The sequence below is a fragment of the Mytilus trossulus genome, chromosome 10 (genome assembly GCF_036588685.1).
Source record: "Mytilus trossulus isolate FHL-02 chromosome 10, PNRI_Mtr1.1.1.hap1, whole genome shotgun sequence".
NCBI classification, from domain to species: domain Eukaryota; kingdom Metazoa; phylum Mollusca; class Bivalvia; order Mytilida; family Mytilidae; genus Mytilus; species Mytilus trossulus.
This window is the reverse complement of record NC_086382.1, coordinates 6422357-6447420: the sequence shown is the minus strand read 5'-3', so window position 1 is coordinate 6447420 and position 25064 is coordinate 6422357. Positions and strand designations below refer to the sequence as shown.

The following is a 25064-nucleotide window of genomic DNA, read 5'->3' as shown; positions in this document are numbered from 1 at the left end:
AACAAATAGGCAACAAAGAAACACAAAAAGTCATATAGACGAAGTCATGTAGCACAAATGATAGACAATAATACAAAAAATTACCATAGCACAATAACACAATGACGGGATGTATATGCGTACAGAGCCAAAGGTTAGTCACCTCGTCTGGATTGTTTTACATCTGTCATTTCAGGGCCTTCTATAGCCGACTATGTGGTATAACTTTTGATCATTGTTGAAGTCCGTACGATGACCGATAATTGTAAATTTCTGTGTCATTTCGTCTCTTGTTGAGAGTTGTCTCTTTGGCAATCATACCATATTTTGTTTATTTTCGTATAGATCTATTAAAAGAAGTTTAAAATATTGATTGATTGGTTGGTTGGTGCTTAAAGACATTTTCAGCACTAATGTGCTATTCTGTAGCGGACAAAAGAGATTGCTTTCAAAATATAAATCATTTGGAAAAAGATGACAACTCACGAACAAGAAGAATGTCAATATGACAGTTTTGAAGCATAAGAATAAGGGAGATTGCATCTAAAAATTGAATGCGTCCTTTTAAATCTTTATGGTATTTTATGAGGAACACTCAATTCATATAATAATATGTGTATGCTACAACCACGACATTGAGAGTTCAGTCACACTCCTCGTTTATTTTCTTTGTATTAGTTCAGCATAGTCACGGATAGCACGTGCAGTCATACCGGTTGTAACTATGGCCGCATTTCTTTCTAATTCTTTTGTAAGCGTTGTGTCGCGTTTTTTTCTTTCTTTCTAAACGCTACAAAAGTAGAAACAAATACATCGTTTAATAAGTCTTTACTGACCCTGTTTGAACTTTTAATAAGGCATGCACCTGTTGATGGTAAACAAACTTTTACAAACGTAGAAACAAATACTTCGTTTAATCAGGTTCGTTTGCATAGTTTGTCAAAGTTTATGCAAACTTTTCAAACGTAGGTTTGAAAGAAATAATCAAAACATGTACGCTCTTAGCCGTTTGCATCGATTGTGTTAAAAAGAAATGCACTCTAGATAAATACGGATATAGAATTTCATCCACAGTGTTATATGGGAGATAATCCAATTCAACAAAGTTCTATAAACCCCGATAGCAAATTTAAAATATAAATAATCTAAAAAGCCAGTGCGTCTCTAGTAGACCTTTTCAATAAATGTCTACATCTTATGGTGGCCGGTTAAGGCAATTTTACACTTCATATTCTATAGGGCGAAGTCGAAAACGCGAAATCGCGAAGTCGAAAATTGAAAACGCGAAGTCGAAAACGCGAAAAGGCGAAATATTTTTTCTTTTCGATTTTGCGTTTTCGACTTCGCGATTTTGCGTTATAATAATAATAATAATAATAATAATAATAATAATAATAATAATAATAATAATAATAATAATAATAATAATAGCTTTATTTAAAGAAAGTAACTTATTTGGATCAAACTAATTTTCAATAAGGCTCTCTATATATACATACAATGTTAACAATATATATAAAACATAATTAATCTACTATTACACACATGTAAACAATAGACGTATATAAAGTAATGTAACAACAACAACAAAAACACCTATGGTATACATTGTGGCTTAACTTATAAATTTAACACTTTTAAAAATAAAATGACTTGTAAGAGTTTTTAAATGCAGATATACTTTTTGATTTTTTTAATTTCACTGGACCGTGAATTCCACACTTTTGGACCACTAAAAGAAAAACTTAATTTGTATAATTCTGTATTTGATTTAGGGACAATAAAATTATCCGATGATGAAAGTCGAGTATTGTACGATTGTTTACTACTTGTAGGCACAATAAGATTGGATAAATATTTTGGTGCCAGTTGGTGTTGTGATTTATACATTAATAATGATTTGTGGTAAGAAATTCTGTTAGTAACAGGAATAATTCCAGATTCCTTAAATAGTTCAATGGATGGTTTACGAATATCGTGTTCGTTTAAAATAACTCTAGCTGCCCTTTTTTGCAATTTTAGTAAACTGTCAACTAAAAACTTGTTACAGTTTCCCCATACTGAACAACAGTAATCCAAATGTGAAAGAATATACGCATTGTAAAATAGAATTCGTGCATTGTGATTCAAGAATTTCTTGATTCGTTTTAATAAAGCTAATGAAGAATTTAACTTTTTTGATTATATAATTTGATCATACCAAGAAAGAGTTTTGTCAACAAAAATACCTAGGACTTTTTCACAGTGACTTTCATTAATCTTTTGGCCATTAATGGATACATTTAATGTGTCATTACACATCACAGACAGTTTTTGTTTTGAACCTATACACATTGTCTTAGTTTTTGACACATTAACTAACATTTTGTTTTCATCAACCCATTGACAAATATTTTCTAATACAACATTGAGTGTCTGACGTATATACCTTTTGTCTTTTCCAATTACAGAAATAGTGCTATCATCAGCAAAAAGATCAAGGTTATGATTAGGATTACACAAATGCAAATCATTAATAAATATCAATAATAATATAGGACCTAAAACGAATTCGCGATTATAAACACCGGAAGATGGTGCCAAAGAAACATAACCATCCAAAAAGGAAAAATTACCAAATGTAGGGAATGAACAATCGTCCCTTTTGTCGTAAATTTGAGAGTCGAGTTTCCCGTGAAATCCGAAATATCATAATCTAGGAAAGGACATTTATCACCGTTTAAATTACATTTATTTGAAGAAAGTTCGTTTTACGTAAATTTTGGCAGTGTATTAATTAGAAGAAGGCTTTAAATGAATTGCTGCAAATGTATTTGCATTCAGATTAACCAAACGACAATTCAATTAAATAGGAAAAAATATTCTTAATAAGATTTTGTGGTTGTGTAGTGTAAAGAGTAGACTAGTCACTGTCAACAGAATCAAAAGGACCATCCAAAGCATGTTATTTATCTAAAACATCCAAAGAATGTTTTACACTCCCCAAAAAATTAATTTCATATATTTTATTACAATTATTTATGATAAGTTCTTTGATAGTAGTGAAAGATTTATCAACGTCTATATTTTTTGGCCTATAACTGCTGTTGTGTTTACGGACTATCGTTTTTAAACATGTGACTACCGACGTCGTGTACGTCACTATATACCGCTGTTGACAAGGAGATATCTTCGCGACGTTATCCATCTTCAAGACAGTCACTAGATTTGAGCTTGAACATTTTGCAAATAAAATCATACAGACATCTTGTATACAGATTTGGTAAGTACGTTAAACTTTGTTTAATTTAACAATTATTTACAAAATAAAAAAAGAATTGATGAAAAAAGATTTATTAAAGAGCAAAGCATATTAAGGTTTGAATGTTTAATCAGAAAATTTGGATACTTTACAGCATTTCAGTGAATTTTATAAAAAAAAAAATTTATGAAAAAAAGAAGAAGAATTATTGATAATAATAGATTCATCAAAGAGCAAAACATATTAAGTTTGAACGTTTAATCAGAAAATGTGGATGCCTTTTAGCATTTCAGTTAATTTTATTAAATGTTTATCTGAAGAAAAAAAAAACATTATTTTTTATTATTTTTTATACTTACTTGCTGTGAAATGAATATTTCTATTTCTTCAATTTTTTTTTATATACACAGCAAAAAATTTAACATTAAATTATTTTTCTCATGACAGATATGGCTGGATCTGGCTCTATAGATGTTTCAATCATTCTGTCTGCTGCTTGTAGCGACAAAACCCAACATGGAATTAACATTGAGGTTAGTTGATTGCAATCTGCAGAACACGGATACTTTTAACAAGACTCTTATTTTTGAATAAAATTTCATCTGTTTAAACAAGTGAAGGAATGCAAAATAGAAATGAAAATGGGAACGAATAATGTCTCTTCAAGAGACAACAACCCGACCAGAGAGGAGAAAACAGTCCAAGACCACAAATGGGTCTTAAATGTAGCAAGAAAAAAATCCTGCATCCGGAGCTTGCTTCAGCTGGCTCATAAAAGTCCCCCGCATTTCTTATAGGATTAAATCAAATAAAGATTCCTAATGCACATAAATATTGTAATTGCGAATTTTGAAATTCGTAATATCTCTTCAATAAAACCAAAATTTTAAAATGAGGCGAAATTCGCAAAAAGGACGTTGATACTCATCAGTCGAAAATTATCTGACAATACCATTTTAAAAAAGAAAGCATATAAACAGACAAACAACAGTCCTTATGGTTCAACGGACTTCAGCTACGAACAAAAACATTGAAATCTTCTTGGCAGTTCAAACATTTATACTCAGTAGCAAAAGATTTGTCATATGATAGCACACATCTTGTTCAACAAGTAATACTTATATCTATAATTGTGTCCGTTCAGAAACATACATTTTATTATTCCGATGTATATATTTTTTTCTTCTTTCTTGTGTGTCACAAACCTTATTATATGTTTTTTTCTTCTTTCCATCTAGTGTAACATTGTTATTTTTTATAACATTTTACCCTTTGAGTATTAAAATATGAAATGTTCTTATTAGGAAACAAATTAATAAAAGCTAAAGCTTGTTTCTGGATCCTATTAATTATTTTACTTGTATTATTATGTAAATGCCTATGTATGTACCTGAATATAATTAATAAAATATGTTTACACTAACAGTCCATAAAATAAATTGAAGACAAGACAGATCTAGAGCAACTCGAAAATACAGATCTCGTAATATCTCGTCGCTAAGCATTTTGTTATGCTCATATGAGCTTCGACGAGCGCACGAGTTCTGCTAGATCTTAATTTTCAGCAAATTGAATACAATTTTGTTGGCATTATATAACAAAAAACAAAATAGGTTCTGAAATTTGGAGCTACATGTACAAATTATATCCGATATACAAATGCTTGTGTCCTGTAGATTGTTACATAAAGATAGTCTTCGTTTAATCTTTTTCAGAAAAAGGATAGTTTTGGATGTACACAAACGAAGAACCCTGGTCAAGAAATGATAATTACTGCATTTGACAGTAAGTTTTTGGAACGAGTAACTTAATTAAAAAAAATAGAACAGTATAGCCTTTACAATGCATTTAAACGAGACAGCAAATTTCGAAGGAATATGATAACTTTCTCATAGATCGTGTAGAATAAAAAAGTAGAAGTTTGAGACATAAATCAGTCACTTCAATTGAGAACGTTTTTTTCTTTTTTCTTTTTATGCGATATTTATATTTTATAGGTATTTAAGAACATTTTCTAATTTCAGATAAACAATCAAACAAAAAGAAATCGTCTTGGACTAGGCACGTACTCAACAAAATTATGAAGGTAATTAAGAAAGGACAGATGGTTTTACATGCCACAAGTCTAATTTGTACTTAATCAGTTAGTGAACACAACAGAAAAGGGTGCATTTCGGGGCCTTTTATAGCTGGCTATGTGGTATGGGCTTTGCTCATTGTTGAAGGTCGTATGATGACCTATAGTTGTTAATTTTTGTGTCATTTTTGGTCTCTTGTGGACGGTTGTCTCATTGGGAATCATACCACACCTTTTATTTTTTATATATACAAAATATGAAGAAAATAATGAGGTGATCAGTTATAAAGAATATACTAGTAGACAATATGTATAAACTTAAGAATAAGGCTAAAAGAATAAGAGTACAAAGAATACAGAACTGAAGGTCCACTATCCAAATCCTCGTATACTAGTATAACTAATAATATTTTCTGAAAAAGATTAAACGCGTATTTAATATAATTTAGTATAACTAATAATAATAGGATTTTTAACATTAATATATCAATACTAGTCAATACAACAACAAAAAACCCTATAGGTCCTGGTACCACGCAATGACATATATATATAGCCTGTCTATGAATACTTGTTACGGCTGGTGCCTCATGTTGAGCAGGGTTCCGGAAAACATGAGAGCATCCGCTGGATTTTGTTGGGGTTTATGTTGCTAAAACTTTAGATATTTAGGTTGTTTTTTGTGTTCTTTATTTGTCCTTTTTTGTCCCATTGTTTAAAGGCAGACATTAGGTTATAATGTATGCACTTTATTTGTGCTTGTATATACGCGTCATAAGTATGTGTTAAGTAGTAATAGAAGTATACGAGGAGAGTTAAAATGTATTTTTTCTCTCTCCTAGATTAAAGGATCAATGACCAGACGAGTAAAACATAGACAGACACGTGATACGGAGTTTTGTTTTGAAGACGAAGAGGAATATTATCAGCAAGGTAACTACACTTATAACGTTTAGGAAGATTTATGTTTTTTGTTGTTGTTTTTAGGGGGAGGGTGGGGGCGAGGAATTTGAACTTTTTTTTTATCACAAATCTCACACAGTCAGGAGAATAAGGAGAATTATGTCAGTCATTACGTTTTTTTTACAGCAATATGTTACCGTTAATGACAATGCAAGTCGGTATATATCATCACGGCTTGGGTGACGTAATTTACCCGAGCGACCTAGGAGTTCGTATTAAAGGACCACCAAGACCGTGCAGATTAAATGATATATACCGATTTTATTGGCAAATAGCTGTTAAACACATGACAATGACCAATTTACTCGAAGTTCGAACGATTTGGAAATATACAGATAATATTCCACAATCCACGACTCATAGGAACGTAACAACAAATAGATTTGTACCTACATGTATTTCATGTGTTAAGTAAGTAGAATATTTCTGGAATCGTCTATAGACATATTTTCTGAAAGAATTATAAAAAATAACCAGTAAGGTCATACTTTAATAATGTATGCATCAAATGGCGAAAAAAAATCCGTTTTAATGGAAACGGCTATGGCTTTTTTTCATTTTTAGATTATTCAAAATAGAAATTGTATATATAACATACGGGTATTCAATTTAAATTGTTTTATTTTCAGAATTTACGACGACAACCATGAATATTGATAACGAATGGCTGGATTTGGGTAACGATTTTGAGTTCTATCCCAGTGAGGAATTCTGGGACATAGCTGGTGTAGATATGTTACCGGAAGCAGTCTCAGAGAATGGAGGACTGTGGGAAGTAGCAGACGGATATACTTCAAGTGAAACACCAGCAGAGGAAAACAAGTTTTGCAAAATAGCAAAAACAGACTCTCAGTCTCTTTCAGACACACAAAAAAGAAAAACAAATAAGCTTGGTCGAAAATTGTTGAGAAATTTGTTATGCTGCTCTTGTAAAACAACCAGATGAATCATCATGTAATTAACTTATTTTTGATTTTGTTTTTTTTAAATAAAAATGTTATTCTGACGAAATTTTTTGATAATTTATTAGATGTTGTTAACGTGCGATATTTAACTAGTCATATGATTTGAAAGGATGATTGCAATGACACATGCTTGAATATATCGACCGCATTTGACTATGCGGCATGGACTTTCTCATTGTTGAAGGTTGTACTCTGACCTTGACCTATAGTTGTTATTTTCTGTGTCATTTCCTCTCTTTGTGGAGAGTTGTCTCATTGGTTATCAAACAAATCTACCTTTTTTAATTTGATTACTCCTTCCTGTTTTGAAAACTGAAACTAAAGTCGATAGACATAATCATCTGACTACAACATATAAAATACAATGTTGAAGAAATTATATAATGTTTTACATAGTATGATTAAAAACATAGCAAAAATTGAGATACGCTGGTGAAACAACAACCCAAGTTACCCAACAATACACTGAAATAAGAAAATACATCTACAGTTCTATAAATATCTCCAGGTGAGCAAAAGAATATATTACAAAACACGTGTTAGAAAATACGAACAAGGTTTGATTTGCTTGATAATAAGTTCTCAGATGATGTTAGCAATATTAGAATGAGAAATTCCGTCTGATACTACTCTCCACCATGCAGAAACCAAATGAAGAACAAGTTAACAAGTATGTCGCCGTAGCGCTGTCAACAATGAGGGAAACTATACCACAAGACACGTTACAAATACAATGCCTAGTCTTGTTAATTCAAGATACAAATCTATACTATATATTGCGTGATGTGGTCATACCAGTACTTTCAGTTAATTGTGTTAATGTAAATTGCAGTTTCAGCATCAATGGGATCTCTGAACAAAATATTTTCTGCAGTAGTCTATTTGATGAGACATTATCAGATCTTTCATACATAAGCAAGGACCCAGAATGGTTCGAACAATTTTATTGACATTCCATGGAAATTTTCCCCTGAGGTATATACAATGTATAGCTTTAGAGTTTACCATTGGAGTTTGGCTGCATTCTCTACCAACCCGACACAAGGACGCTCTGGGGCAGGACGTAAAGACGTTTGGATTAATGAGATATAAGGTGAATGTCAACAAGACAGCAACCTAGCATCACAAACATAGATGGACCAACAACGGTTAACAATAAATCTTTGTTGAGGTCTACCAAGGTTTAGCATTGGACTTAGACTTATATTTTTACAACTCTTACCTGAATGCTAAAAAAATTAAACAAATATGACTGTACAGTGAAATTATAAATACAAGACAACATCTTTTGCATATCAAGTTATACATTAGGAAGGTAAATTCCCTTATCTATGCAATGATTTGATTGAAACATTAGGTTTGGTTTATTTTATCCACGAATTATCACAGATTTTGAAAAAAAAAAATATAATAAGTTTGGACGCCTTACCCCCTCAGGTTTAAAAAATCTGTGTCTAGGAAATCAGTATGATAATTAGCATCTCTTGTTCAAAGAAAAATTTCGATCGTAGATTTTTCTGAGGCTTTTAACGACATAAGATCATTAATTAGTAACATCATCTTTCAAATGCGCTGACTTATGAGCCTATAACATTCTTTTATGAAGATATTTTCTTTACTTTATGTCTATTGAGATAGACCCTTTCAACAATAATCTTGTGACCTTTTTCGTAATGTATATGAAAATGTTAAAATTCAAGGTCATATTTTGGCAAAAGGTATTACGACTGGCACTAGTATATATACATAAAAGGTCACATAATGTCAATTGGACAGCAACCAAAATACACACATACAGTCTTCAACAAACGTTCACAACAATTGTTTACAACATGTCGACTTTTTATTCGTTCCGAATCTATCAAAAAATGTTAACCATGATTCGTTCCTGATTACAATGTTTGATACATGTAGTTCTTAAGGACGCAATATGACTTCTGATAATGTCACAGTTTGTATTATTTCAAAGGGTCATGGATATGTTTTAACAAATGAAAATATTTAAAAATAGTTCAAGGGTATTCCAATAAAAGATAATTTATGTAAAGAACTGTTATATCGGTTTCTATTGCTGCAGCAGATAAATTACTTAAAGATAGATATAGTTGTATATGTTGTCGTTATACAATAATTAATTATATGCAGGCTACATTTTTTTTGTTGCATATTATTTGCAGAAGGATTAATAAATGACTTTTCCTTCTAAATGTGACACAACTCTAACCGTAAATAACTCTGACCTTGCGAATTCGAAGTAAAAGAAAAATCTAGAAAAATGGTTGACCTAAATAACGATTACATTATTTTAAATTTATTTGGGCTGTATTCACTTAAAATGTAGAAACTGATAGAAGAATTAAAATAACCGTTGGCAAGTATCATAGTCCCATAACAGGAATAAACAAACATATCGTTGCATTTGAAAAAATAAAACGTCTTAATTGTTTATAAGAAGATGTGGTTTTAAGTGGCACATCGAACAGCAAGCTATGGAGCTAACCCCAAAAATGTCTAGTGTATATTAAACCAGTCAAACGGGAAAAACAAACATGCTTAGACCGACATCTCCGTTTATTTACAATTAATTTACATTTATTAACGAGAAGAACACAAACATGGTCTGGCCGAAAGTTATTTCTATTAATTTAAACTTAAAAGTTTCTAGATAAATTATTTGATTCTTAATTTGTACGAAAAATATCTTTAGTATGACAGTAAATTGATAATGTTGCTTAGTCTGTAGTTTTCCATGGTGTGTTTTCTGTACTATTATTTGTTTGTCTTTTTATATTTAGCCATTGCGTTGTCAGCTTATTTTCAATATATGAGTTTGACTGTCCCTCTGGTATCTTTCGTCCCTCTAGTATATTGTTTTAAATTTTCTTAATTTGTACATGAAGCATGATGCAAGATTCATTTACCGAAATCGAATTTCGAATTCAACATGTCGTTATTTGTTTTAAAATTTAAACCGATACTTTCTTAAACAACGGAATATGACTTTAAAAAGAAATTCTCCAGAACGGAAATATTTTGCATGTGTATTTTTAGTTTCTTGACAGGTACCACCAAAATGAAGAAATTGGAGTTCGGGGGGAAAATGTCAATAATGACATAAAAATATTACAACACAATATCCATAATCAGACCAAAATTTATATCAATAGACCTATATCTGTATTATATGTCAAGGTGTGCATGGGATATTTGCCACTGGAAGTTGGTCAAACATCACGCACAGAATATATCAAAATCACGGGTAATTGTGTGTAAAAAAACATATCGCTTAGCTTTTGGAGTTATGGAATTATACAGCAAGCATAAAAACTATAATTTGCCACTACAGTGATATTGGTTGCCTTTAATAAGTGGAGAATAAAGTCTTTTTCCCCTGGAGAAGAATCCCAATTTGAAAAAAATGGCTTGAAATTATTCCCAGAAAGACAATTTTTTGCCCAAACAGTGTAGTCTCAGTAGTATTTGTGCATGAATACAAATTGAAAAACACTATCCTTTTACATTTTTATGCCTAAAATGACTATATATATGTGCAGATTTGAGGGTCTATTTATGTATCATCACTGACAAAATGAGGTCTTATTTTAAAGCATGGTTTGACTTTTGAAAATGGGTCTGTAAGTTGAAGTTTCAGTCAAATTCATGGTTTACTTCAAATTTCTCAATTTGATGAAAATGACGCATATTTTCCCAATAAAAAAGGGTAGAGGTAGTTTTGAAAAAAGCCAACACTATCACTGCACTAAAACCAACCCATCAAATTGATCGATAGGCTAAAACACAAATAACACAGGATTAATGACCTACATATTATTTTTTTGTAATTTTTGAAGATGCAATATTCAATGAAAAGCCGTCTACAATATCAGACAGCATTGTTAAACTTTGGCGGGAATATTGAATATTTGAACGTGCAAATTGGCTAGTGCATTCACTGCAAGGAACCGTCTTAGTTCAGTAAGTTGAGTAGGTTAGGTTATAGAACTCCTTAGATAAATTACGTTGACTTACTACGATTTGCATGTAATTTATCGTTATGTAAAACAAAGGCCGAGGCCAAGTTTTCAATTAATTATGTAAATAATTTAAGACTTTCAAATCAGACATTTAATCTTAAATATTTTAATTTTACATTTGATTGATAAAATTTCTTTGATCAACATAAATCGACCAAGGTCCAGAATAATTGACATTTATAAGTTACTGACAAATAAATAAATTATTATGATAAATAACCAACAAATGAATGAAATTGTTATCTAAGAATGTTTAATTCATTTCATAATACTGTAATAAAGACATAAACACAATATAATCTTGATCTCTATACTTAATAGTAATCAGACCAATGTATGGCTAATCAGCAGAACAACATATGACCTGCCTTGACATATAAACCAAAATATTTTCTAATTCTGTTGAATAATTAAAGAGTTAAATGGGTACGTCTACGAACACCCGGTCCGAATCACTTTCTAAACAATATATATGCAATTTTTCGGGTCCTTTTAAAGCTTGCTGTTCGGTGTCAGCCTAGGGTTCTGTTGAATAATTAAAGAGTTAAATGGGTACGTCTACGAACACCCGGTCCGAATCATATTCAAAACAATATATATGCCATTTTTCGGGCCTTTTAAAGCTTTCTGTTCGGTGTCAGCCTAGGCTCCGTGTTGAAGACCGTACCTTGACCTATACAGGTTTACTTTAACAAATTGTGGCTTGGATGGAGAATTGTCTCATTGGCACTAATATTCATCTTATATATCTAATTGCTTCAGATACACAAAATGAGAATGAAGCAAGAGGAACACATTGATATTTAAACTTTTAAATGGATATTAAGTGCCAAACTTAACGATAATGCGATGGCAAAACATCCCTAACTAACTAAATACGATAAAAAGACAAACAACAGGACACAAAACACAACATAGCGAACTGAAGACTGAGCAAATTAAACTAATCCAACAAAAAAAATGGGGATGATTTCGGGTGCTTCGAAAGGGTACGCAGGCCTGTTTTTAATATGACACCAAAATAGCATTTCAAATTAAGACCATGATGTCATGAAAAACGTTACTCAATTACTAGTATAATACTTCGACATCCTTAAACATTTAACTTCTTGTCGGAAAGTTCACTAACTAGTTAAGGCGGGGTTCGTGTTGCCAGTTATCTTTTGCTTTCTGTAAGTGTTTTCTGTCGGTGTTTTTTACTTAATACCATCGTTTTTTTGTACACTGAATTTGTCTGTTTTTGTCGTACTTTTTATTTAAATGAGCTACCGAATTACACCTTACCTGACAGTTGTAAATAAATGAATAACTCTGCGTTTCTCCAATATGATTTTTATTTAGAATTCTATAATGTATGTTTAGTATTCCCTAACGTCTTGTCATTTCTTATATTAATTACTTTTGCCAATCAAGACTATTTGTTGAGTCAAGCCATTTCCAGCTGATTTTGAGATTGTTGTGTTGTGTTTTGTCTTGTTTTGTCTTTTTTTGTTTTGTTAGTTCTTATGCTATGCTGTAACACAACTGTCCCAGGTTAAGGAAAAATTGAGCACTCACAAACATGTCTGACCTCAGCCACATTCAGTTAACACCTGCCCCAAATTTAGAGCCTATAATTAAAGTGATTGTCGTTGGTTTATGTACATGGAATGCCATATGTTTTTTGCCTAAATTTGTCATTTGTTTTAATGTTGTTGCTTTTCATTTTGTTTGAATTGTTCACGTTTTTGAATTGTAAGGATCTTTTATAGCTAACAATACGGTATAGTGGTTTTATCATTGTCTTTGTACGGACAATTTTGTCTCCTTTACGCTTCATTTCATATGAGAACGAATTATGGCGAGGTTTTGATCTTATTCAATAGATTAATATTTGAGAATCAATTTGTGTATTCAAACAAGAATACTGTTCTGTTGTGACGTAAATATATAAACCTTCTTTTAGAGTCTTTTAGAGTTGATTTCCTTCTTACGTTCCAATGTTTTCTATTTTATCTCGGCCACACAACAAATTAATACCTCATGAACAAAAGATAAAAGGTTGCGATAGGTATAAATAAATATGAAAAATATTAAAATCCATTTGCACGGGTATTAATAAGATTATGTTGTTGTTTATTTGTATGCCATATAGTATATATCATATAATTCCTTTCGCAAAAGAGGAATGGTCGTCGTTGGCCCATTAATGATTGTAAACAAATATTTCTGAGAGTATGCAACTTCTAATAATGATGATGATAACTGCCTCATATATCTACTCAAAATTCGTCCAATGAAATCATTAAAAATCATCCCATTTCAAGTAACATACCATCTATGTATGACAAATCACCAGTAAGTGGTCACAGTGATTGGATAATTTAAAGAAAGTCAAAAAGAGTCTGGTGTTAGCGACGGTATATTTGGTTTGTCCATGCGTTATCAGTTTGCACTGTGTTGTCATTTTCTTGATTGCGCCTTCGTACACATTAAATTTCTGTAACCATAGTGAGTTCCAATGTCAGAAACATCGAAAAAAATTTTAGTCCACTCTTCCAGATTTTTTTATTACTATTTTATACCCAAAACATAAAAGAAACGGATACAGGTAGGTATCATGTAACAACTAAGGAAATACGTTCGTGAAATATAAGAACTAGTACAAGCACGTCTTGTTTATCAATTTTAGTCTTAAACGGTAATTTCGATCTTAAAATTATCTGAAAAATCGGATCAACTAAATAGTCAGTCATTTCTAGTCGTTTAGTCAAATTTTAGACGTCTTCGCTGTTTTTAAAAAAGTTGTCTTTGTTCAGACAATACGCCTTTAATTTTTCAATTTCAGAATATTGTTTGTGTGGTCAGGCAAACAACAACCCGTAAACAGTCCTTGATAGGGCTGATCTTAATTGACTGTAAGCGAATTGTGTTAATAGTTCTGAATTTACCGCAATAAATTAGTCTGAAAATTGACTGTAAGAAAAATCAAATTGTGGGGGGGACTGTTTCATATTAAAAATTATTTTACTAATTCAGCAAACTGAATTCATGCAAACAATTTATTTATTTGAATTGTATGAAGTGTACAAGACAGCTTTGTCATTGGTAAACAGTGCTATTCTTGTTATACAAATACTAATGTCGTTAATCACCTTCAACATGTACCACCCTCAACATTGTTATAAACAAACCAACAAGTGTGAAGATCTGCAATGTTTTGGTTATTAAATTTGATAATTGAAATAGAATATATTTATGGCATAAATGTGAACGCCCTTTGACATCTGTTTTCGGTGGTTAAATAAACATAATATATATAGTTCAAGATTATATAAATGTCATATTTTCTAATTATCTACACCCAGTGTGGGAGTTGGATCATTATTTTTCCCAAATTGAAAAATAAAAACTGTTCAATATAATAATAATATTATGAAAAAAATGTTCTTTGAGTTAACTTTTTTAGAAAAACAATTGAAATTTGAAATGTCGTATTTTTTTAATGTAAGTTATTGATATAGTAAAAATGGTTATTATTTGAATGACATGACTGATTATTGAATACCTAGTATTCAAGTTCGAGTTTAAGCAAGGTTTCTACAATTTTGAAACCTCGTCCTTGTATGATTTTTTTTGTATCTAAATTCAAAGAGGGAGATACATGTAGGTGTTAAGCCTTGTGAATTGCTTCTTATAGTTTGTTCTTTTTGTGACGTTACACCACTGTCCCAGGTCATGGGAAATTTGGTTACCCGCTAACATGTTTAACCCATGTCATATTCTGTAAAATACAGTACCAAGTATGGAGAACGTAATTCGGTGATTGTCGTGTGTATCTGTATATTACATGTATATTTGTTTTTCGTTTATTTTTCTTGTTTACATTGTAAAAGGGCCTTCAATATCTTGGGTTTTGCTCATTGCAGACAGTCATACGGCGAAATGTAGTCAGCAACTTCTGTGTCATTTTTTTCTCTGGTAGAAAGTTGACTCATTGGCAATCATACCACATCTTTTATTTTTTTGGTACCCTTTTTCATGTTGATGTCGGTTTCCTTAATACATACTTCATTATACACAATGCATGTGGTATCTTGGCACACCAATATGTAGATATAAGGTGTTTATACTTGCTACGTGGGAATCAATGTGACGTCATGCAAACCCACTCTTATCGCATTATTTACAATTTAACAACAATTAAATCTCATGACCAAAAGTCAAGATAAATTCCCACACTAACATCGCGGAAGTAAAGTGTCAATATTTACATACCAATACAACAATATTTTGAACTCAATCTTGAGTATCTTTAGCGTTCTTTCTTCTAATCTTCCATGATACATCTTTATTGTAGTCTACTACCGCTACTAGCAGAACATCGAAAGTCACTTTAGCTAATGTGATATTTAATAATTGTGTCTCTAAAAGGGGATTTCTTAGTATGCTGTCGTTCCCTTAGAGGACTTTTCTGAGTATGTTTGCGTGAAATGCTGGGATAGTTAAAGCATTTGAAAGAAAATGAACTTCGTATAAAATGTTGTATTGGCTATTGTTTAACTCATTTTTTTTTTATGTTTTTTATAAATTTTGAGGTCAAACAATAAAAAATGATCGAAATTGTATTTTTGAGTGTGTTTCTAGCTGGTTCTACGTTTATTGTATAAGTAGCCTTGGTATTTATTGATACGACACGAATTTGTTACCCGTTCGAAACACTTCAACTTATTCATTGGTTATTTTTTTTTGGGGGGGAAGGGGGTAGGTAGAAGATCGGAATACGACACAATTTACCTTCTATTTTAATATAATAATGTTCCAAGTCAGGAAAAAAAACAGTTGTTGTCCATTCGTTTGATGTGTTTTATTATTTGATTTTGACATTCGGTTAGGGACTTTCCGTTTTGTATTTTCCTTGGAGTTCAGTTTCAGTATTTTTGTGATTTTTACTTTACGATTGTAATATGTAATGCCAAATTATATATCGGCATTGAAGTAAAATATGCTACTCACTTTTTATGAGAAGATCCGAAAATTACCGATCCTGTAATGCTTTAGATGTATCTTTTTTGAAAAGGGATCACAAGTCAGTGCTTTCTTTTTTAATCACAAATCTGTTATTTCTATATAATGCCTAATTTGTTCTATACTTATCAACAAGCAACACTTTCATTGACTTATTAATTTTATTGTTAATATTTCTGGACCATTGCATTAGTTGGTTTTTTTTTTTACATATTTTTGTTTTCTTCTTAATTGAGCCTTTATATTTTGAGAGCTCTCAAAGATTTAATTATAAAAAGTACAATAACAAAACATAACAAACTTCAAGGAAATTTCAAAACGGAATACCATTACGAAAAAAACAAGCTCACACAGATCAAACGAATGGAAAACAACTGTCATACTTCTGACAAGGTACATGTATTTCTTAGAAGCCATCAAAAAACATATTTATACACTTTAACATTCAAACACTATCAATTTTCCAATAAAGTTTTTGATTTTGGCATTCAGCTAATTTTTAAAATCTGCTAAACATCATATAGTATCTTTCAATCTGACAATAAAGTTGTCTTAATACAAAAACAACTTGAAAGGGGGAGGAATGGAAACTCCCTTTAAAGATGAAATACAGTTTTCAAAATATATGAACAATAATGATAGTCCTGATAGAATTAAACCTTTAAAAAATTTAAATGCATATAAATGTAAGCAAGTTTTTATCAGACATGTGACAATTAAAACATTATAAACAGTAAATTGAACAAATATGACAATTTTTACGATGTTTCTGATATTGGAACCTACCAAGAAGGGATATATAAGAAAGACGTCATCCAGGAAGTGACAATAAAGCGATAAAGGATGGACCAACCTAATAAGACGATGCTGATATCAGACCTTTTCTGACTTCCTAACTTTCTTTTCATGACTTATGAATTTTGGGTCCTCAATGCTCTTCAACTTTGTATTTGTTTGGCTTTTTAACTATTTTGATCTGAGCGTCACTGATGAGTCTTATGTAGACGAAACGCGCGTCTGGCGTATAAAATTATAATCCTGGTACTTTTGATAACTATTATGTTAAATCATGCACTCAATACGTTAGTGCATGGCTTTTGAAAAAGCAATCCAACGTTAACTTTATCATGTACATGTCGTGGATAGAAAAACGTATCTTAAGATTTAAAAAAAAATCTATTATTAAGTCATACGACACATACTCCCCGTAGTTTCACCTTGAAATGAAAAAAGGTTTCCTATTAATTTTATAGCTTTGCAATGGCTATTTACATACACTCACGCACCATCTTAAATGTATTTTGGCATGTGACGTCTTTTGATTAATTGGTTTCAATTCTTATAAAAATGTTATCGACTGATTTTTTTAGGTCAAAATTCTGTTAACGTTATATATAAATAAAACGCAATTCTGAAATTTTTATATACAATAAATTCAGGGTTGACAGAACAGAGTTTTTGAAAATTGCAAATATTAAAAATGCGTCAAATTGCAATTTCTGTATTCCTTATTTCTGTAACATATGGATATCCGTGGTTTCAAGGGAAAATTCCAAATGGTAACAAAGTCCCAGATCCCTGTAAAGGAGGCTCGTACATATGGCTTGCTGTTGGACATAAAAGTGAAGCAGGAAGCGGTCCCAGGAACAGTTTCGGACAGGTGAGCTTTTGGTTTTCATGACAATTGTGATAAACTTGGCATATATATGTTGGTTGTTCTACGCACATGTGGCTTTACTGTCATTTTAAATTTGATGTGGTACCAGAGAGCCAAATTAGTATTACCTTTCCCTAAATAATCGGTTGTAAAACTAAATATATATTATAAAATTTAAATTCGTTAATTTCATTGATTTCAATTTGATATAGACAATTCATTGTATGCAATATATGTATCTAGAAATTAAAACAAAAATATATCAAAAAGACACATCACCTTTCAAACAGTATGTAAATTGAAACTTTAATGGGGATTATTTTGTAGGACTTTTTCTATGCTAATTTCAAATGGACTGTTAACCTTTGTGAAATGGATTCTGATGGGGACGGTAAAACCAATGGTGAAGAACTAGGAGATCCAAAATGTGAATGGTACATTGAAGCAATAAACCCGGTGATATTTAATGCCACTGGCCATCCAGGTTAGTAAACTGTAGAGTGCATACTGTACACACCATTAAGAAAGCTTATTTAAATTGTTAAAGATTTCCTGCCAAAAGTCTGTTTTTCTATCCGGGTACTCTGACGTCCTTCATTAATAAAACATGGCTGTCATAATATAGACAAAAGCACTGAATTTGTGTAAAACAATAGTCTAAGTCGATTATTGACTATCGGACAGCTGTATAGTACTGTTGCCTTTATTTCACACATATTTCTGTCTGTATTTTTATCTTAATTTTTCATGCAGCTCCTTTTAAATCATACAGGTATCTTATTGTACAGATCACATCATAACAACATGTGGTTTAACATCCATGAGGCAGCAACACAATAGTATGAAACGACCCCCTAAAAAAAAGAACATATTATTCCGGTTTTGTGTTAAAATCCCTGCTGATGATTGGAGCTCATATGAATTGTTAGTAGTAATACATATCAAAACAAAATATGTTTTCAACGAAATTGAATTCCATCAAAAATTAACAAAAACAAAAGATGTTGAAAACAAAACAAAAAACAGCAAATACATACAAAAAAATAAGACGAAACACAATACCGTTACTGTCCATTCGTTTGATGTGTTTTATTATTTGATTTTGCCATTTGATTAGGGACTTTCCGTTATCAATTTTCCTCGGAGTTGAGTATTTTTGTGATTTTAATTTTTGCAAAATATTAAGATTATAAATACAAAGCTATTATAAATAGTCATTTGATACAATCAATGAATGTTTGTGTATGATTTTAGGAATATGCGAGCCTATGGGTAGTCCTAAATGCAGAGTAAAAAATATTGGGATGTACTGTGACAGTGTTAATGGTAAAGTTATTGGCCGATAAGCAGTTTTCAAACCATGCAAGACGAACTGAAAAGGAATTCTGCATAACAAACACACAATCATTGTTCGGTTACACGAGCAAGTGCAATATGACGTTGTTTTATAAAAAGTCATTCATGAACAAATCCTTACAAAACGTATTTTGTAATTGCATTTTATTCATCTGTAAAACTATATTTTCATGTATATGAACCTGTAATCAAACATGTGTATTATTAGAAAAGTAGATACAAGGGAACGACAATAAAAGCTGCATGCTTTTTGCAATTTTCTGTGTTATGTTGGTGTTAATAGAATAAAACTTTATGTTGTTTTAAGTTTTCAGATAAAAAAAAATTGTCTGTCTTATATATTAACAGACTTGGTTCATTTACACTGATGATGAGAGACATTTTCATTTCATTTTCATCGAATATATATAGTTTGGAATAGATTACCTTAGCCGTATTTGGCACAACGTTTTGGAATTTTGTGTCTTCAATGCTCTTCAACTTTGTACTTGTTTGGCTTTATAACTGTTTTGATCTGAGCGTCACTGATGAGTCTTATGTAGATGAGAAGCTCGTCTGGCGTATTAAATTATAATCCTGGTACCTTTGATAACTATATATTCTAAGTCGACTGTATGTGCCTGTCCCAGGCAATGCCTGCTATGTAAGTTTAGTTTTTTTTCTGTTTGTTGTTTTGTACATACATCAGATTGTTAGATTTATCGTGTGAATTGTAAAGCATTAATTTTATCATTTCGAGGTATTGGGTTTTGCTAATTTTTAAAGGCCGTACGGTGACATCAGAGACATATGATACAACTGTCTGATAACATATAGTCGCTAACTTCTTTATCATATGGTTTCTGGTGGAGAATTGTCTTCTTGACAATCATATCACATCTTTTTATTCTTATATTTAAATTTGAATACTGCCTTTACTATATACATTAAATTGTATTTGTTGTAAGTGGCACTTGTCCTTAACTTGTGGCGAAGTTTGGATTATAAAAACGAATCGGAAGATATCATGGGGACATTTACATTTTATATGTCGAATTTGTTAGCTATTATATTCCGTTTGTCCTACCATAGATATAATTACTATTATACATTTGGTCCGAAAAAGTAGAATCACATTAATACTGAACTCCGAGGAAAATTCAAAAAGTAAAGTCCCTAATCAAAATAATGGCAAACTCAAAATCTCAAACACACCAAACGAATGAATAACAGCTATCATACTCCTGCATAAATTAAGTATGATCTTATGTAGAAAATGGTGGATTGAACTTGGTTTTATAACCAGATAAATCTCTCACTTGTATGACAGTTGCATCAAATTCCATTATATTGACAACGATACGTGAACAAAACAAACAGACAAAATATGTAAAAATAGAAAAAAATAATAATAGGGGTACTATTAGTTATCTTGGTGTAATCAGGGGTGTACAGAATTTTACACCGTTGTTGAAAATTCATACACCCTGAGGCGCCTCAGAGTGTATGAATTTTCAACAACGGTGTAAAAATCTGAACACCCCTGATTACACCAAGATAACAAATTTATTTCTTATGAGCAATTTCTTTTGGAACCAGGATGTAAAATTAAAAAATGGTAATAAAAAAATTTTGTTTTTTAAATTTTTCTGACATTTTATATAAATTTTTTTTTTCTTCTTTTTTCTTTATCTTGGAAAAAAAAATTCTGAAATATTTAGCAAAATTTTATTAATCCTGGGGTGAACCATGGTTGGGTATTATTTACACCCGGGTAAGTAACCAATCAGATTTCAGTATTTTTGCTGCATAAGAAATAAAGCAGTTTACATTATTTATCCTGCAATTGGGTGTCCTACTATACAGATACATCCCTACAGATATCGCTTTGCTGTATCTGTTTACTATACAGATATCGCTTTGAAGCTTCGCCCACTGCTGGACTGAGTAACGTTTGAACCTGTGTGACCTCAGAATGTGTATTCCAGTTGCATTCCAATGACGATGACAATTGTCGATTTCAAAACTTGAATGCGTATGATTGTGTTACAAAATCAACCATGTCAATTTCAGCATGCATGTTTAGTGAATGTCAAGTCTGAAGCGTATGACAACTCGTACACTTCTGTTTCAAATTTGACAATGTTTTGTTATTTGTTTTAACGGTTGACATTAGTTGTTATGTTTAAATATATAATTATTCACCTTGAGCGATGTATTATTGTTGACCATTCGAGATTCTTTTTTGCGAACCCGTCTTCAGCGTAATGTGTAATTTTGATATTACTACGCGGGCTTTTAAGGATTACAAATCGAAAATAAATGCTAAATATGTTAGTTTTTGTGTCTTTCAAAACACAAACAATATTCAGATTTAATTGCAGGATAAAGACAATAACTGTTTAGTGTCTTTAAATATCAGCTGTATTTGTACTCGGCTCGAAACAGATGTATTAGCTCGCTAAAAGCTCGCATACACCTTGTTTCCTAGCCTCGTACAAATACAGCTGATATTTAAAGACACTAAACAGTTATTGTCTATGTCATTATCTTAATCACCATAAAACAAACAAATGTAACAAAGAAGCCTAAAAGGCATTATGATACATCAAACTTAACAACTTTAAATTTAAATATTTTGACATGAGCGTCACTGATGCGTTTAATGTAGACGAAACGCACGTCTGGCGTACTAAATTATAATCCTGATACCTTTGATAACTATTAACAACCTCATTCGTTGTCTTTTTTATTATCCGATTTTATTCATATGTAAAATCTACCCATAAAGGATTGAAAGATTTTTTAAGTACAGGGACTGACTCCTTACCTTGACAGACACATGCTTAGATTAACATTAACTCTGATGTAGAATCGCGTTTGACGTCACACAGGTAGATATAAACTAATTGAAGGCACATCCTCTGCAGAACCCCAATTAGAAGTTTCCCTTGTTCTTCTTCTCGACATGTATATGCTTAGTATGGATTTCTTCTAAAAAAGATCAAAGAAACAAAAAAAGTCATATAGACAAAGCACGTAAGCAAAATGAAATAAAGAAATACAGATCAATAACACAATGATGGGATGCATTTTCGAAGTCGTGCACATACTTTTAAAAGTCGTGCGCACCAGTTTAAAAGTCATGAGAGTCACTTCAAATGGATATCACATAAACAGACTAAACTCACAGAGTTTTATATATCAGACGCTATAACAATGCGATTATTTAATCGATGCCGTATAAGATATCTGTACAATGAACAGACGCGATATTGTAAGAAACAAACCTTTGACAAAAGTTGCAATTAGTATTGGACAACATAAACTTTGAGACGAAATGTACTAGTATGATTATATTTCTAGCTACTATCAAATACAATTAATCCACCAGAACCAGATAAGTTTGATGTTAAATATAAATGTAACAACAACGTTAAACAGAACAGGGCGGATCCATGATTGAAAAGGGTGTGTATTTACATGAAACGGAATAACTACTGCCGAGTGAAGTGAATGGATTTTTTTTGTGTGGGACGATTTTATGCTCAGAAATGATATATCTTACAATTAAAAAGGTATGCTGCCTCTTCCATATGTGACAGTGCAGATTATTTCATTAATTGACAGAGTACACTATACCAACATAAGTGGACACATACAACATTAAATTTTATAACCGGAAAAAGCAGTTGCTGTCCAAATTTTGAGACCCGCCGTGTTTACATGTTCCATATTCTTTATCTGTTTAGGTCTGACCGATAAAGTGCCAAAGTTGCTCTCTCTTTTTTATTTCTTGTTTGTATAAAATATACTTCATAGTGATTATAAGAGCTTGGTATGATTTATACACACTATTGCTGAAGACATTGTGTTTACCTCTACGTTTAGTTGGTAATTTATTTCGTTGGGTTGCTTTCTCATAGACGTGTTCCATGTATCTCTTTATTAACTCAAAATATGTGGGTTAAATATCTGGGCGCCAGCAATCCAACCACATCCCAATCGCTTTAAATTTAGGGACATCATCATGACTTGGCTGACCGTTTATGGCACATATATATGATGTCTCGGAGACTAAGAATTTCCAGACTCGGTATTTGGAGCATTGATTGTGGTTTATAAGTTGAAGTCTCGGTTTCTTTTCAACTTAAATATAATATATATACTTAATTCTGATAAACCGCTGTATATACAAAAGTATACAGAAGAACATACAAATTATAACATCAGAAAGGTTACAGTTTGATTGATACATTGGGACCTCAGATGATAATATATGTTAAATTTATATAGATAAGACTTTTGAATACAGAGTAAATTGTGAATAATTTTGTTGTTTCTTTGTATAAAATTGAGAATGGAATGTATAGTTTAGATTCAAATTTTATACGGATGGTCTCGTAGTTAATAGCACAAATTATAAGTTGCAGTTAGGTTCTGGGTTTGACCCAATATAAAGTTTGGTATTAAAGCATCTCAGATAGTGCGTATACATGTGTACGCCAAAACACGTTAAAGTCATGTCACTGAAAGCATCCTATCACCATATTTAACTTCTTCTGATCAACTTCGCCTGTAACACTATTTTGGAAACCTGCTGAACTTTGCAGAGCACACGAGTTCACTCTTATAAAAACGAAGATGTGGTATGATTGTCAATGAGACAACTATCCACAAAAGACTAAAATGACACAGACATTAACAACTATAGGTAACCGTACGGCCATTAACAATGAGCAAAGCCCATACCGCATAATCAGCTATAAAAAGGCCCCGATAAGACTTAAGTTTTTCCTACAGAAGCTCCATGGTTTTCTCCGGAAACTCTGGTTTTAAACACCAATCAATCAATCAATCAATTTCAATAGACATATTTGTGCGATTCATGTTGCCCTATTTTTCAATAAGTCTGCTGACAATGATCATAGAGTGTTTCAAAAAAATCTTTATTGCTAAGATGCAAACAGCAACGAGAGATGTCAAAATAAACACCAATCACGATTTTAAATTGCAGAAAATTTCTGTATCTGTTTAATGCAACGTTGTTTGGCTATTAAAAAGTAACACACATATTAATCATGTTTAAGCGTGACATTGTCTACATATATTTCATGTATTTATATTATGAATTTGAAGGTTAAGACGAACATAAATAAAAGTTGGGGGCTAAAAATATAATTCCTAATCTGTGTTAGAGAAACTTATCAATTATAAAAACGTGACAAGGTCGGGCGATTTATTTAAATAATTCATGGATATGTATTGTCGGTTTTAGTAACCCAGACCCCCCGAATTCAACGATATTATTTGGTCCTATAATTTGAACTTGAAATTGATATATATTTACGAGTTAATCTAAATGAAATTTTATGAAAAATATTATTTTATCTTGCAATTTTATAACATTATCAGTAGTCAGACACAGATCAAGCCGTTTTTCAAAAAAAGGGGGAAGGGGTTCTAACAGTTGGAACAACATGAAACGTTTACAATTAAAAATAGAATAAATTATATTGAAAAAAAAATAAATATCGAAAAAGGGGGAATTCAACCCAAGAATCCCCACCCCTGGAACTCCAAATGGTATTATAATACTTTTTGTGTGTTTACTATAATTCCAAGGATGCAAATTTGGGGCCCGTGGTATACTGTGACGAGGCATTATTCAGCAAAACATTTGAATATGTGAGAAACTTAGGAGTAAAAATTGAAAAAGTGTAATTTTTACATTCCTCCCTTTTATGATTTTATGTCGTCACTAGATTGCTGTCATGTTGAATCTTTCCCCTTTCCTTTAAAGTCA

At 31.5% G+C, this 25064-nt stretch overlaps 2 protein-coding genes across 2 annotated transcripts; both read left to right on the top strand.

Annotated features, from left to right (window-relative positions):
- The first annotated feature begins 3131 nt into the window (after positions 1-3131).
- Positions 3132-7206, top strand: LOC134686675 (uncharacterized). The gene is made up of 6 exons (XM_063546349.1): positions 3132-3241; positions 3668-3753; positions 4936-5005; positions 5245-5306; positions 6140-6230; positions 6890-7206. The coding sequence occupies exons 2-6, from the start codon at positions 3670-3672 to the stop codon at positions 7204-7206; spliced, it is 624 nt and encodes a 207-aa protein (XP_063402419.1). The 5' UTR covers positions 3132-3241; positions 3668-3669.
- A 10535-nt stretch (positions 7207-17741) lies between these two features.
- Positions 17742-19269, top strand: LOC134686674 (temptin-like). The gene is made up of 3 exons (XM_063546348.1): positions 17742-17926; positions 18251-18407; positions 19178-19269. The coding sequence occupies exons 1-3, from the start codon at positions 17747-17749 to the stop codon at positions 19267-19269; spliced, it is 429 nt and encodes a 142-aa protein (XP_063402418.1). The 5' UTR covers positions 17742-17746.
- The last annotated feature ends 5795 nt before the right edge of the window (positions 19270-25064 follow it).

Excerpts from the sequence above, each read along its gene's own strand:
- LOC134686675 (XM_063546349.1), top strand. The coding sequence starts at position 3,670 with ATGGCTGGATCTGGCTCTATAGATGTTTCAATCATTCTGTCTGCTGCT. Across the intron at positions 5,006-5,244 it reads GATAATTACTGCATTTGACA|ATAAACAATCAAACAAAAAG; the intron begins GTAAGTTTTTGG and ends TTCTAATTTCAG. Across the intron at positions 5,307-6,139 it reads TACTCAACAAAATTATGAAG|ATTAAAGGATCAATGACCAG; the intron begins GTAATTAAGAAA and ends TCTCTCTCCTAG.
- LOC134686674 (XM_063546348.1), top strand. The coding sequence starts at position 17,747 with ATGCGTCAAATTGCAATTTCTGTATTCCTTATTTCTGTAACATATGGA. Across the intron at positions 17,927-18,250 it reads CCAGGAACAGTTTCGGACAG|GACTTTTTCTATGCTAATTT; the intron begins GTGAGCTTTTGG and ends ATTATTTTGTAG. Across the intron at positions 18,408-19,177 it reads TAATGCCACTGGCCATCCAG|GAATATGCGAGCCTATGGGT; the intron begins GTTAGTAAACTG and ends GTATGATTTTAG.